General features: G+C 40.8%; 1 protein-coding gene across 1 annotated transcript; it reads right to left on the reverse strand.

Annotated features, from left to right (window-relative positions):
* Window positions 1–2,989: 2,989 nt before the first annotated feature.
* Window positions 2,990–14,163, reverse strand: LOC311118682 (NLR family CARD domain-containing protein 3-like). The gene is made up of 10 exons (XM_084193470.1): window positions 14,043–14,163; window positions 13,720–13,804; window positions 13,362–13,590; window positions 11,153–12,908; window positions 10,691–10,859; window positions 9,211–9,317; window positions 6,597–6,770; window positions 4,654–4,827; window positions 4,328–4,334; window positions 2,990–3,823 (listed from the first exon to the last, which is right to left on the reverse strand). Exons 1-10 carry the CDS (start codon window positions 14,108–14,110, stop codon window positions 3,284–3,286), a joined length of 3,309 nt encoding a protein of 1,102 aa, XP_084049596.1. The 5' UTR covers window positions 14,111–14,163; the 3' UTR covers window positions 2,990–3,283.
* Window positions 14,164–14,530: the final 367 nt, after the last annotated feature.

Genomic DNA, 14,530 nt, shown 5'->3' on the forward strand with positions numbered 1-14,530 from the left:
CCACCACTTGGACAAAGTTATGCGACGTCTGTCTCCAGTCCTTTTCTGCCGTCCATGACGATGTTAACTCCAGTGGTGGAAAAAGTACCCAATTGTCATACTTGAGTAAAAGTAAAGATACCTTAATAGAAAATGACTCAACTAAAAGTGAAAGTCACCCAGTAAAATACTACTTGAGTAAAAGTCTAAAAGTATTTGGTTTTAAATATACTTAAGTATCAAAAGTAAATGTAATTGCTATAATATACTAAAGTATCAAAAGTACAAGTACAAGTATAAATCATTTCAAATTCCTTACATAAAGCAAACCAGACGATTTTCTTGTTTTTAAAATGTACGTTCAGCCAGAGGCACACTCCAACACTCAGACAATTTACAAACTAAGCATTTGTGTTTAGTGAGTCTGCCAGATCAGAGGCAGTAGGGATGTTCTCTTGATAAGTGTGTGAATTGGACCATTTTCTGTCCTGCTAAGCATTCAAAATGTAACAAGTACTTTTGGGTGTCAGGGAAAATGTATGGAGTAAAAAGTACATTATTTTCTTTAGGAATGTAGTGAAGTAAAAGTAAAAGTTGTCAAAAATAGAAATAGTAAAGTCAAGTACATATACCCCAAAATACTACTTAAGTAGTACTTTAAAGTATTTTTACTTAAGTACTTTACACCACTGGTTAACTCTCTTTCTTAGCTAGCTCGACTATGCACTTGCCTCTGCTAGCAATACACTGTGCTAACATTAGCCTAGACTGTACCACAGAAAATAACAGTTTTAAACAGTTGTAAAAACCCACTTCTTCCAGACAGAATAGTTCCTGTAGATTCAGACTTACTCATCACCAATCTTTTGTTATGTCTCGTGGGTTTTATAACCACGTCTGTATAACAATTCAATAATGATGAGACAGGAGACAGCAATCAGTTCAACCATTTATCTGGAACGTGATCATCTCAATACATACAAACCCCCATGATGCTCTGCAGCACAACCCCAATATACAACAAATACATAAATAAGTAAATGGACACTAAACAAAACTCATAGAGGAATTTAAATGTTCAGTTGTAGAAAGTAGGGCCATGGGATAGGGTCAGAAAGGTCAGTATGTTTGATAACTGGTTACAGAGGTGACATAACAAGCATAAGGTCCATTATAACACAGTGAAGTAGAGGTGGGAGCTAAAAGCAGACATGGACAGTGAGACGGTGTGAGGAGGTCAGGGGTGAAACACTAGATCAGGACAGGTAGAAATGGCAGGGCTGGTTGTGTTCAGTGTGTGTGTCCAGTGTGTGTGTGTGTCCAGTGTATGTATGTGTGTCCAGTGTGTGTGTGTGTGTGTGTGTCCTGTGTGTGTGTGTGTTCAATGTGTGTGTGTCCAGTATGTGTGTGTGTTCAGTGTCAGTGTGTGTGTGTGTGTTCAGTGTGTGAGTGTGTGTGTTTCCAGTGTGTGTGTGTGTGTGTTTCCAGTGTGTGTGTGTCCAGTGTGTGTCTGTCCAGTGTGTTTGTGTGTGTGTGAGTCCTGTGTGTGTTTGTCCAGTGTGTGTGTGTGTCCAGTGTGTGTGTGTGTTCAGTGTGTGTGTGTGTCCAATGTGTATGGATGTGTGTGTCCAGTGTGTGTGTGTGGATGCGTGTCCAGTGTGTGTGCGTGTGTCCAGTGTGTGTGTGTCCAGTGTGTGTGTGTGTGTCCAGTGTGTTTGTGTGTCCAGTGTGTTTGTGTGTGTTCAGTGTGTGTGTGTGTGTGTCCAGTGTGTGTGTGTGTTCAGCGTGTGTGTGTTCAGTGTGAGTGTGTCCAGTGTGTGTGTGTGTGTGTGTGTGTGTGTTCAGCATGTGTGTGTTCAGTGTGTGTGTGTGATCAGTGTGTGTGTGTCCATTGTGTTTGTGTATCCAGTGTGTGTGTCCAGTGTGTGTGTGTGTGTGTGTGTTCAGTGTGTGTGTGTGTGTGTGTGTGTGTGTTTGTGTGTCCAGTGTGTGTATGTCCAGTGTGTGTGTGTCCAGTGTGTGTGTGTGTGTGTGTGTCCAGTGTGTGTGTGTGTGTGTCCAGTGTGTGTGTCCAGTGTGTATGTGTGTGTGTCCAGTGTGTGTGTGTATGTCCAGTGTGTGTGTCCTGTGTGTGTGTGTGTGTCAGGTGTGTGTGTCCTGTGTGTATGTGTGTGTGTGTCCAGTGTGAGTGTGTGTGTGTGTCCAGTGTGTGTGTGTCCAGCGTATGTGTGAGTGTCCAGTGTGTGCGTCCACTGTGTGTGTGTGTTTGTGTGTGTCCAGTGTGTGTGTGTCCAGTGTGTGTGTGTGTGTCCAGTGTGTGTGAGTGTGTGTGTAAGTGTGTATGTGTGTGTGTCCAGTGTCTGTGTGTGTGTCCAGTGTGTGTGAGTGTGTGTGTCCAGTGTGTGTGTGTGTGTCCAGTGTGTGTGAGTGTGTGTGTGTGTGTCCTGTGTGTGTGTGTGTCAGGTGTGTGTGTGTCCAGTGTGTGTGTGTGTGTGTGTGTGTGTGTGTGTGTGTCCTGTGTGTGTGTGTGTTTGTGTGTGTCCAGTGTGTGTGTGTCCAGTGTGTATGTGTGTGGGTCCAGTGTGAGTATGTGTGTGTGTGTGTGTCCAGCGTCTGTGTGTGTGTCCAGTGTGTGTGTCCAGTGTGTGTGTGTGTTTGTGTGTGTCCAGTGTGTGTGTGTCCAGTGTGTGTGTGTGTGTCCAGTGTGTGTGTGTCCTGTATGTGTGTTTGTCCAGTGTGTGTGAGTGTGTGTGTGTGTGTGTCCAGTGTGTGTGTGTGTCCTGTGTGTGTGTGTGTGTGTGTGTCCAGTGTGTGTGTGTGTCCTGTGTGTGTTTCCTGTGTGTGTGTGTGTGTGTGTGTCCAGTGTGTGTGAGTGTGTGTGTCCAGTGTGTGTGTGTGTGTGTCCAGTGTGTGTGTGTGTGTGTGTGTGTGTTTGTCCAGTGTGTGTGTGTGTTTGTGTCCAGTGTGTGTGTATCCTCTGTGTGTGTGTGCGTGTGTGTATCCAGTGTGTGTGTGTCCAGTGTGTGTGTGTCCAGTGTGTGTGTGTTCAGTGTGTGTGTCCAGTGTGTGTGTGTGTCCAGAGTGTGTGTGTGTCCAGTGTGTGGGTGTGTTTGTCCAGTGTGTTTGTTCAGTGTGTGTGTGTGTGTCCAGTGTGTGTGTGTGTGTCCAGTGTGTGTGTGTGTGTCAGTGTGTGTGTGTGTGTGTGTGTCTAGTGTGTGTGTGTGTGTGTCCAGTGTGTGTGTGTTTGTCCAGTGTGTGTGTGTGTGTGCGTACAGTGTCCAGTGTGTGTGTGTCCAGTGTGTATTTAACATAGGGACACTGAGTCCAAAACCCTAAACCCTGGATAGAGGGGTTCAGTGAATGTGGAGTGGAATGTGTTCAGGTGGGTCAGTGTGTCAGAGGAGACTCTGTAGAAGGACAGAGTGCCGGTTGGCCAGTCCAGATACACTCCTACTCTGTGGGGGCTGGAGGAGGGGACGTCTATGGTAGTGGACTTATTATTGTGACAGGCAGAGTAACTGTTGTCAGAGCAGATCAGACTCCAGGACTTGTCATTCCATCCAATCCCACAGTCACTACCCCCTCCTCTCCTGCTGATTCCTTTATATGTCACTCCTATATCAGCCCTTCTCCCACTCCACTCTACCTCCCAGTAACAGCGCCCAGTCAGACCCTCTCTACACAGCACCTGGTACCAGACCTTAAATCTCTCTGGGTGATCAGGATACGGCTGCTTCTCTCTCCTACATGTCACCTTTCTGTTCTCCTCAGACAGAGAGAGGCATCTGTTTACTGTGTTTAGGTCCAGTGTGAGATCACAGACATCTGATGGATGAAACCAGACACAATATTAGAAATCATCATCATTCACATTAGAATGTTAACTCACTTTTCACTAATTAATTTAATGTAGATGTTTCTAGGTATCAAAAGGAGAAGTTAAGGTAACTTGAGACTTGTTGAATGATCATATGTTATACTGTATGGTAATATAAAACACACTTATTCCCATTAATTACACACACACACACACACACACACACTGGACACACACACATCCTGAACACACAAACACACACACACACACACACACTTTCTAACGTAACACGAACACGCCACACACAAACACAGACACACACATTATCAAAGCAACTCTTTGTAAACTTTGGTGTCCCTGATTTCTGCTTCTGTAGAACTACAGCTGATATTTAATATGACCAAGTAAGTAATGATGGTGGTCTTTGACTTTGACTTCACTTGAATTAAGACTTATTCTTAGTCATATTCTTCACAGCAGTCAACACTCACATTTTCTAAGTCCAGGTTTCATTGTGTTCTCTCCACCATGTTCCACACTGTAGCGGTAAGCAGAAGAACAGACAGTCATTGAGGGATACACCTGAACTCTCACACACACACACACACACACACACACACACACACACACACACACACACACACACACACACACACACACACACACACACACACACACACACACACACACACTAACACTAACACACACACACACTGGACCCCCCCCCCCCCCCCCCCCCCCCACACACACACAGTCTTTATATAACTTAGTCCAAGTGGTGGTCAGAATGTTTGTCTTAACTAGCCTGATAACTCCAACATGTCTGATATGAACATTGACTTTAACCCTCTACATACTTGAGTTTCTCCAGTCTGCAGTGTGGATCCTCCAGTCCAGCAGAGAGCAGTCTGACTCCTGAGTCTCCTGGGTGATTGTAGCTCAGATCCAGCTCTCTCAGGTGTGAGGGGTTTGACTTCAGAGCTGAGACCAGAGAAGCACAGCCTTCCTCTGTGACTAGACAGCCTGACAGCCTGCAAAGAGTCAAATCATATTAAAACCACACTGCTATTCTTTGGTGGTGAAAATAGTGGCAGTATATTTTTCAACATTTTCAGTTAAATCAGTGTCCTGAAACCTGCCCTATCTATTCATAAACATATGTTTCATTATTAGAAATGACAAATTATCAAAGTATTGCTTGTAGAGAGAAAAATGTATAGTACAAATATTTGAGTAGACTGACCAGAGCAGTTTAAAAAGCAGTATCAGTCAAAAGACAGACAGTGAGGTATCAGATTTAGATTGTATTGAGTATACAGTCCACACCATATCTAGTTTGACAGTGAAGATAACATTTTAAATGTGGCTCTGTACTCCAGCATTTTGGATTTGAGATCAAATGTTTCATATGAGGTGACAGTATATAATGTCACCTATTATTTGAGGGTATTTTAATACTTATCTGTTTCACCATTTAGAAATGAAAGCATTTTATGTATCTAGTCCCCCCATTTGACGAAGTCAGAATTATTCTGACGAATTCACTTACAGTGTATTAAAGTAGTCAAAAGTTGAGTATATGGTTGTAAACTCGTTGGTTGCATTTGCGGTTTGTATTGGTTATGTTTTGGGTTATGTTTTGCCCGACAGTAACTGAATGGTGGATGATGACTGGATTAATCTTCTGTCTAAGTGAGTATATAACATGTTTCTAAACACTACTAAATGAATCCTGATGATGCCATGATTAAGAAAAATCATGAATGAATCAAGAATAATAATGAGTGAGAAAGTTACAGAGGCTACAACAAAACATGCTAACCTCTCACCATTACCAATAACAGAGGGGGTATGATCCTTGTTCCTCTGTAACTTTCTCATTCATCATCATTCACGATTCATTCATGATTATTCATAATCATGGTAGCATCCACATGAATGTAGAAGTGTTCAGAAACATATTCTATTCTTACTGACAATACAAGTGAAGTGACTCCAAAATGACAGGACATTATTCACCATTCAGTTTCTATTGGGTAAAACATCATCCAATACACAACCAAGACAAACTGCAAATGCATTCAACAAGTTTGTACATTTACATTTACATTTTAGTCATTTAGCAGACGCTCTTATCCAGAGCGACTTACATATTATTATTATTATTATTATTATTTTTTATACTGGCCCCCTGTGGGAAACGAACCCACAACCCTGGCGTTGCAAACGCCATGCTCTATCAACTGAGCTACATCCCTGCCGGCCATTCCCTCCCCTACCCTGGACGACGCTGGGCCAATTGTGCGCCGCCCATGAGTCTCCCGGTCGCGGCCGGCTGCGACAGAGCCTGGATTCGAACCAGGATCTAGTGGAACAGTTTTGCACTGCGATGCAGTGCCTTAGACCACTGCGCCACTCAGGAGCTAGAATCACAAGCTTGATGTAATCACTGCAGGTAAAGAATATTCAAAGACCAAACACTAAAACACTAAACTTTGGACTAAATTAATTTGTCCAAATAATAAAATACTTTTTCAAATGGGAGAACTAGATACATTAAGTGCTTTCATTTCTAAACGGTAATATATATATGAATACCTTTAAATAAAAGGTGACATTCTGTTCTGTCACCTAATATGAAACATTGTATCTGAAATCCAAAATACTGGAGCATAGCACCAAATGTAAAACTGTAAGCTTCACTGTCCAAACACATATGGTGTGGACTATGTGTGCCTGGTAAACACACGTGGATCTGGTGAACAGTTATCCCTTGTTGACCAACTACAGGAATACAGACCTCAGAGTCTCCAGTTTACAGTGGGGATTCCCCAGTCCAGCAGAGAGCAGCGTCACTCCTGAATCCTTCAGGTCATTGTTACTCAGATCCAGTTCTCTCAGGTGTGAGGGGTTTGACTTCAAAGCTGAGACCAGAGAAGCACAGCCTTCCTCTGTGACTAGACAGCCTGACAGCCTGCAAAGAGTCAAATCATATTAAAACCACACTGCTATTATTTGGTGGTCAAAATAGTGGCAGTATATTTTTTTCAACATATTCAGATATATAAGTGTCCTGAAACCTGCCATATCTATTCATAAATGAATGTTTCATTATTAGAAATGACAAATTATCAAAGTATTGCTTGTAGATAGAAAAATGTATATTACAGATATTTGAGTAGACTGACCAGAGCAGTTTAAAAAGCAGTATCAGTCCAAAGACAGACAGTGAGGTATCAGATTTAGATTATATTGAGTATACAGTCCACACCATATCTAGTTTGACAGTGAAGCTAACATTTTAAATGTGGCTCTATACTCCAGCATTTTGGATTTGAGATCAAATGTTTCATATGAGGTGACAGTATATAATGTCACCTTTTATTTGAAGGTATTTTAATACATATCTGTTTCACCGTTTAGAAATGAAAGCACTTTATGTATCTAGTCCCCCCATTTGACGAAGTCAAACATATTCTGACCAATTCACTTATAGTGTATTAACGTAGTCAAAAGTTGAGTATTTGGTTGTAAACTCGTTGGTTGCATTTGCAGTTTGTTTTGGATGTGTTTTGCCCGATAGTAACTGAATGGTGGATGATGACTGGAGTAATTTCTGTCTAAGTGAGTAGATAACAGGTTTCTGTAGCTGTGCCACTAGAGATCCTGGTTCGAATCCAGGCTCTGTCGTAGCCGGCCGCGACCGGGAGACCCATGGGGCGGCGCACAATTGGCCCAGCGTCGTCCAGGGTAGGAGAAAGAATGGCCGGCAGGGATGTAGTTTGGTTGGTAGAGCATGGCGCTTGCAACGCTAGGGTTGTGGTTTCGATTCCCACGGGGGGCCAGTTTGAAAAAATTTAATAAAAAATAATGTATGCACTCACTAACTGTAAGTCGCTCTGGATAAGAGCGTCTGCTAAATGACTAAAATGTAAATGTAAATGTTTCTAAACACTACTGAATGAATCCTGATAATGCCATGAATAATAAAAATCATGAATGAATCATGAATAATAATGAGTGAGAAAGTTACAGAGGCTACAACAAAACATGCTAACCTCTCAACATTACCAATAACAGAGGGGGTATGATCCTTGTTCATCTGTAACTTTCTCATTCATCATCATTCACGATTCATTCATGATTATTCATAATCATAGTAGCATCCACATGAATGTAGAAGTGTTCAGAAACATCTTCTATTCTTACTGACAATACAAGTGAAGTGACTCCAAAATGACAGGACATTATTCACCATTCAGTTTCTATTGGGAAAAATATCATCCAAAACACAACCAAGACAAACTGCAAATGTTTTCAACAAGTTTGTAGAATCACAAGCTTGATGTAATCACTGCAGGTAAGGAATATGGGACCAAATACTAAACTTATGACTACTTTACTACAATATAAGTGAATATGTCCAAATTATCAAGACTTTTTCAAATGGGAGAACTAGACACATGAAGTGATTTCATTTCCAAACAGTAACACAGATATGTAAGAAAATATCCTCAAATAAAAGGTGACATTATATACTATATATAACATGCATATATTAGAAATTATCATAATATTGCTTGTAGAGAGAAAAATGTATAGTACGAATATTTGAGTAGACTGACCAGAACAGTTTAAAAAGCAGTATCAGTCAAAAGACAGACAGTGAGGTATCAGATTTAGATTGTATTGAGTATACAGTCCACACCATATCTATTTTGACAAAGATAACATTTTAAATGTGGCTCTGTACTCCAGGATTTTGGATTTCAGATGAAATGTTTCATATGAGGTGACAGTATATAATGTCACCTTTTATTTGAGGGTATTTTCATACATATCTGTTTCACCGTTTAGAAATGAAAGCACTTTATGTATCTAGTCCCCATTTGAAGAAGTCATAAGTATTCTGACCAATTCACTTATAGTGTATTAAAGTAGTCAAAAGTTGAGTATTTGGTCCCAAACTCGTTGGTTGCATTTGCAGTTTGTTTTGGTTGTGTTTTGGGTTATGTTTTGTCCAATAGTAACTGAATGATGGATGATGACTGGAGTAATTTTCTGTCTAAGTGAGTAGATAACATGTTTCTAAACACTACTAAATGAATCCTGATGATGCCATGATTAAGAAAAATCATGAATGAATCATGAATAATAATGAGTGAGAAAGTTACAGAGGCTACAACAAAACATGCTAACCTCTCACCATTAACCTCAAATAAAAGGTGACATTCTATACTGTTGCCTAATATGAAACATTCTACCTCAAATCCAAAATGCTGGAGCATAGCGCAAAATTTAAAACTGTAAGCTTCACTGTCCAAACACATATGGTGTGGACTATGTGTGCCTGGTAAACACATGTGGATCTGGTGAACAGTTATCACTTGTTGACCAACTACAGGAATACTGACCTCAGAGTCTCCAGTTTACAGTGGGGATTCCCCAGTCCAGCAGAGAGCAGCTTCACTCCTGAATCCTTCAGGTCATTGTTACTCAGATCCAGCTCTCTCAGGTGTGAAGGGTTTGACTTCAGAGCTGAGACCAGAGAAGCACAGCCTTCCTCTGTGACTAGACAGTGTGACAGCCTGCAAAGAGTCAAATCATATTAAAACCACACTGCAATTCTTTGCATGTTTCTAAACACTACTAAATTAATTAAATTAATTAAGAATAATCATGAATGAATCATGAACAATAATGAGTGAGAAAGTTACAGAGGCTACAACAAAACATGCTAACCTCTCACCATTACCAATAACAGAGGGGGTATGATCCTTGTTCCTCTGTAACTTTCTCATTCATCATCATTCACGATTCATTCATGATTATTCATAATCATGGTAGTATCCACATGAATGTAGAAGTGTTCAGAAACATCTTCTATTCTTACTGACAATACAAGTGAAGTGACTCCAAAATGACAGGACATTATTCACCATTCAGTTTCTATTGTGAAAAACATAATCCAAAACACAACTAAAACAAACTGCAAATGTATTCAACAAGTTTGTAGAATCACACGCCTGATGTAATCACCACAGGCAAGGAATATGTTACCAAATACTACACTTTTGACTAAATTAATCCTAGTGTGTGTGTGTGTGTCCACGTTGTTTGTGTGTCCAGCGTTTGTGTGTGTCCAGTGTGTATATGTGTCTCCAGTGTGTGTGTGTGTGTGTGTCCATGTTGTGTGTGTCCAGTGTGTGTGTGTGTGTCAAATGTGTGTGCGAGTGTGTCCAGTGTGTGTGTGTGTGTGTCCAGTGTGTGTGTGTCCAGTGTCTGTGTGTGTGAACCAAAACAAACTGCAAATGCATTAGAATATATAGAATCACAAGCATGTAATAATAATAATATAATATCCCATTTAGCAGACACTTTTATCCAAAGTGACTTACAGTCATGTGTGCATACATTTTTACATATATGGGTGGTCCCGGGGATCGAACCCACTACCTTGGCGTTACAAGCGCCATGCTCTACCAGCTGAGCTACAGAGGACCACTGTGAATCACAAGCTTGATGTAATCACTGCAGGTAAGGAATATGGGACCAAATACTAAACTTATGACTACTTTAATACAATATAAGTGAATATATCCAAATTATTACGACTTTTTCAAATGGGAGAACTAGACACATAAAGTTCTTTCATTTATAAACAGTGACACAGATATGTATGAATATCCTCAAATAAAAGGTGACATTATATACTGTCACCTCATATGAAACATTATATCTGAAATCCAAAATACTGGAGCATAGCACCAAATGTAAAACTGTAAGCTTCACTGTCCAAACACATATGATGTGGACTATGTGTGACTGGTAAACACATGTGGATCTGGTGAACAGTTATCACTTGTTGACCAACTACAGGAATACTGACCTCAGAGTCTCCAGTTTACAGTGGGGATTCCCCAGTCCAGCAGAGAGCAGATTCACTCCTGAATCCTTCAGGTCATTGTTACTCAGATCCAGCTCTCTCAGGTGTGAGGGGTTTGACTTCAGAGCTGAGACCAGAGAAGCACAGCCTTTCTCTGTGACTCCACAGCCTGACAGCCTGACAGAGAGATCATCATGATTTCACAAACACACTGTTAATTTAACACCAGTAGTGTAGAAGGACAATGGCAGATGCATTTGGTTTATTCTCTCAAACAACATATAGATTCATCTTCCGTCTCCTAGAATTGTATATTCATATTGTTATACTAATATGACCATCAATGCATTGATTCAGTAAGTTTTTCAATGTAATATTATACATTATATTCATATTATAATAGATATATTTCTCTAAACTGAATATTTCTTCCTGATGATTAGTACTTAAATGTCATTTTATGTACTTACAAAGCAGCTCTGGAGGCTTTGACCACTGGCAACAGCCTCAGAAGACCTTCCTCTGATCTGGAGTATTTCTTCAGGTCAAACACATCCAGCTCCTTTTCTGAAGTCAGCAACACAAAGACCAGAGCTGACCACTGTGCAGGTGACAGTTCGGCTTTTGACAGACTTCCTGAGCTCAGGAAGCTTTGGATCTCCTCCACTAGAGAATGGTCATTCAGTTCATTCAGACAGTGGAACAGATTGATGCACCTCTCTGGAGAGGGATTCTCCCTGATCTTCTCCTTGATGTAGTTTACTGTTTCTTCACGGCTCTGTGAGCTGCTTCTTGTCTTTGTCAGTAGACCTCGTAAGTGCTTCTGATTGGACTTCAGTGAGAGGCCCAGAAGGAAGCGGAGGAACAGGTCCAGGTTTCCCGTCTCACTTCGTAAGGCTTTATCCACAGCATTCTTGTAGACAGTAACTTCAGTAACTTGCGGTTCGGCCATTAGATTCTCATTGTTGTTGATGAATGAGAGGAACACATATACAGCAGCCAGAAACTCCTGAATGCTCAGATGCACGAAGCAGTACACCTTTTCCTGGTACAGCCCACATTCCTCTTTAAAGAGCTGTGTGCACAATCCTGAGTACACTGAGGCTTCATTGACATCAATGCCAGCCTCTTTCAGGTCTTCTTCATAGAAAATCAGATTGCCATTCATAAGCTGTTGAAAAGCCAGTTTTCCCAGTGACAGAATGCTCTCTTTATTCCAGTGTGGACCTGTCTCTTCTTTCCCAAGATACTTTTCATTCTTCTGTTTGGTATGAAACACCACAAGGTGTGAGTACATCTCAGTCAGAGTCTTGGGCATCTCTTCTCTCTTATGTTTCAGCATGTGTTCAAGGACTGTTGCAGAAATCCAACAGAAGACTGGAATGTGGCACATGATGTGGAGGCTCCTTGATGTCTTTATGTGGGAGATGATTCTGCTGGCCAGGTCCTCATCACTGAATCTCTTCCTGAAGTACTCCTCCTTCTGTGGGTCATTGAACCCTCGTACCTCTGTCACCTGGTCAACACACACTGAAGGGATCTTATTGGCCGCTGCAGGTCGGGTAGTTATCCAGAGGAGAGCAGAGGGAAGCAGATTTCCCTTGATGAGATTTGTCAGCAGAACATCCACTGAGGTTGACTCTGTGACGTCACAACAAATCGTGTTCTTCTGGAAGTCTAGGGGCAGTCGGCACTCATCCAGACCATCAAAGATGAACAGAACTTTGTACTTGTCGTAGTTGGAGATTCTTGATTCTTTGGTTTCCATTGAGAAGTGATTGAGAAGTTCAATCAAAGTGTGTTTTTCCCCGTTCATCAAATTCAGCTCCCGAAAAGGGAATGCAAATACAAATTGGACATCCTGATTTGCTTTTCCTTCAGCCCAGTCCAGAATGAACTTCTGCACAGAGACTGTTTTTCCAATGCCAGCGACTCCCTTTGTCAGCACAGTTCTGATAAGTTTGTCTTGTCCAGTTAAGGGTTTGAAGATGTCGTTACATTTGATTGCAGTCTCTGGTCTTGCTTGTTTCCTGGTTGTTGTCTCAATCTGTCTCAGCTCATGTTCATTATTGACCTCTCCTGTTCCACCCTCTGTGATGTAGAGCTCTGTGTAGATCTTATTGAGAAGTGTTGGGTTTCCTTGTTTAGCGATCCCCTCAAATACACATTGAAACTTCTTCTTTAGATTAGATTTGAGTTCACGTTGGCAAATCACAGCAAGCTCATCTGAATGAAGAAATAACACAGAGGATATTAATAATACATCTGTTTTAATGCCTACAGTATATCTAGGACTGTTATATATATTTTTAATTATAATCATTTCTTCGCTTAACTGACTGTATAAATGTGTAAATGTTTTCATAATGCATTACAGACTGGTGTGACTGATTATATTATTATTGTTATTATCTCTCTCTCTCTCTCTCTCTCTCTCTCTCTCTCTCTCTCTCTCTCTCTCTCTCTCTCTCTCTCTCTCTCTCTCTCTCTCTCTCTCTCTCTCTCTCTCTCAATTAATCAACACAACACATCCCTGCTGCTACTTGATGAGGTCACTAGGTGTTGTGTTAAGGCTGCTACAATATCATTTAGTTACACAGCTACTTTAGCTGTACTTTAGCTACAGCTTTTAAATGATTGTTATAAAACAGCATTCAACATGAGGCAGACAGCTCTTACTTTTCTCCAGTGTGTCAGCAAGCTCCTTCTGGTTCATTTTCCTCAGGACGTGCAGTGTGATCTTCAAGGCCCACTCTCTGGCACTGCTCTCCTGCTTCCCATCTTCAGCATCCACCACTTCCTTATCCTGCTTCTGACTCTCAAAGCCTTCTGGGAGTTCTGGACTAAGAATCCTCTTGAACATCTTCAGCTCATTCTTCACAAATGTCATAATATTCTCTTCAAGCAACTGAAATAAATCAAGTAAATCAGTTAAGCAAGAGACTAAATGCTTTCTCATTAACACATTAATGAATGATTGACAGATCAACTTTACTTGAGGTAAACAAAAACAAATGTACATAACAGGACCACATACACTGAATATGGAGGCCAGGTCTGTTTGATGACTCTGGGAAGACTGACCACTGACAATCTCTGACTCTGATCTCTCCTGTTGGTTTCTGTGGACAAAACATGAGATTACATTTCCTCTTTCAGGGACACACACACACACACACACACACACACAGGGAGGGAATGTTGTGTTTGTTTAATATTGTTTTAGGACTATGAAAATGGAAAAAAGGATTAGCCTATGGATTATGAAAACAACAAAAAGAAATGGGAAAATGGGAGAGGAGAAATGACTAGAGACAGTGTTGTTTAACTCACTGACCATGACCCATGAGTTCTTCTTACCTTTGTTCACTAGAAAAGTCTCCCTCTCTGAACTCTATAGGTTTACCCATAGACCAGTCACTCTTCATGGACACACAGCTGGGTACAGGGGAGGCTGGTCTCTCCTGCTTGATTGAACTTCAACACAACAGAGACAAACATTACATCTCTCATCTACTCTGAGCTCAGATGGGGAAACAAGAGTTTCATTCTAAAACGCTATTTTCAGAAATGTTGATGAATTAGCTTTTATTGTTTAAAGACATTATTCAAGAGATTGGTGTGTTTTTTCAATATCTAATCATGGCATGGGGTTTTTCGAAGACAGACATGTATTTGTTTAAAATCCATCACTTGATGGTTTCATTTCAGAGACAAATAATGTGTTTCTTTTGTAAAATGCTATATCTGCCTCACTCACAGAGAAATAAGTAGTACTGCTAGGTTTTACACAGTAATAATATATATCTGCCTAACTCTCAGAGAAAAAAGTAGTACTGCTAGGTTTT

This window comes from Coregonus lavaretus, assembly GCF_964263955.1.
Source record: "Coregonus lavaretus genome assembly, contig: HAP1_SCAFFOLD_1415, whole genome shotgun sequence".
NCBI classification, from domain to species: Eukaryota; Metazoa; Chordata; class Actinopteri; order Salmoniformes; family Salmonidae; genus Coregonus; species Coregonus lavaretus.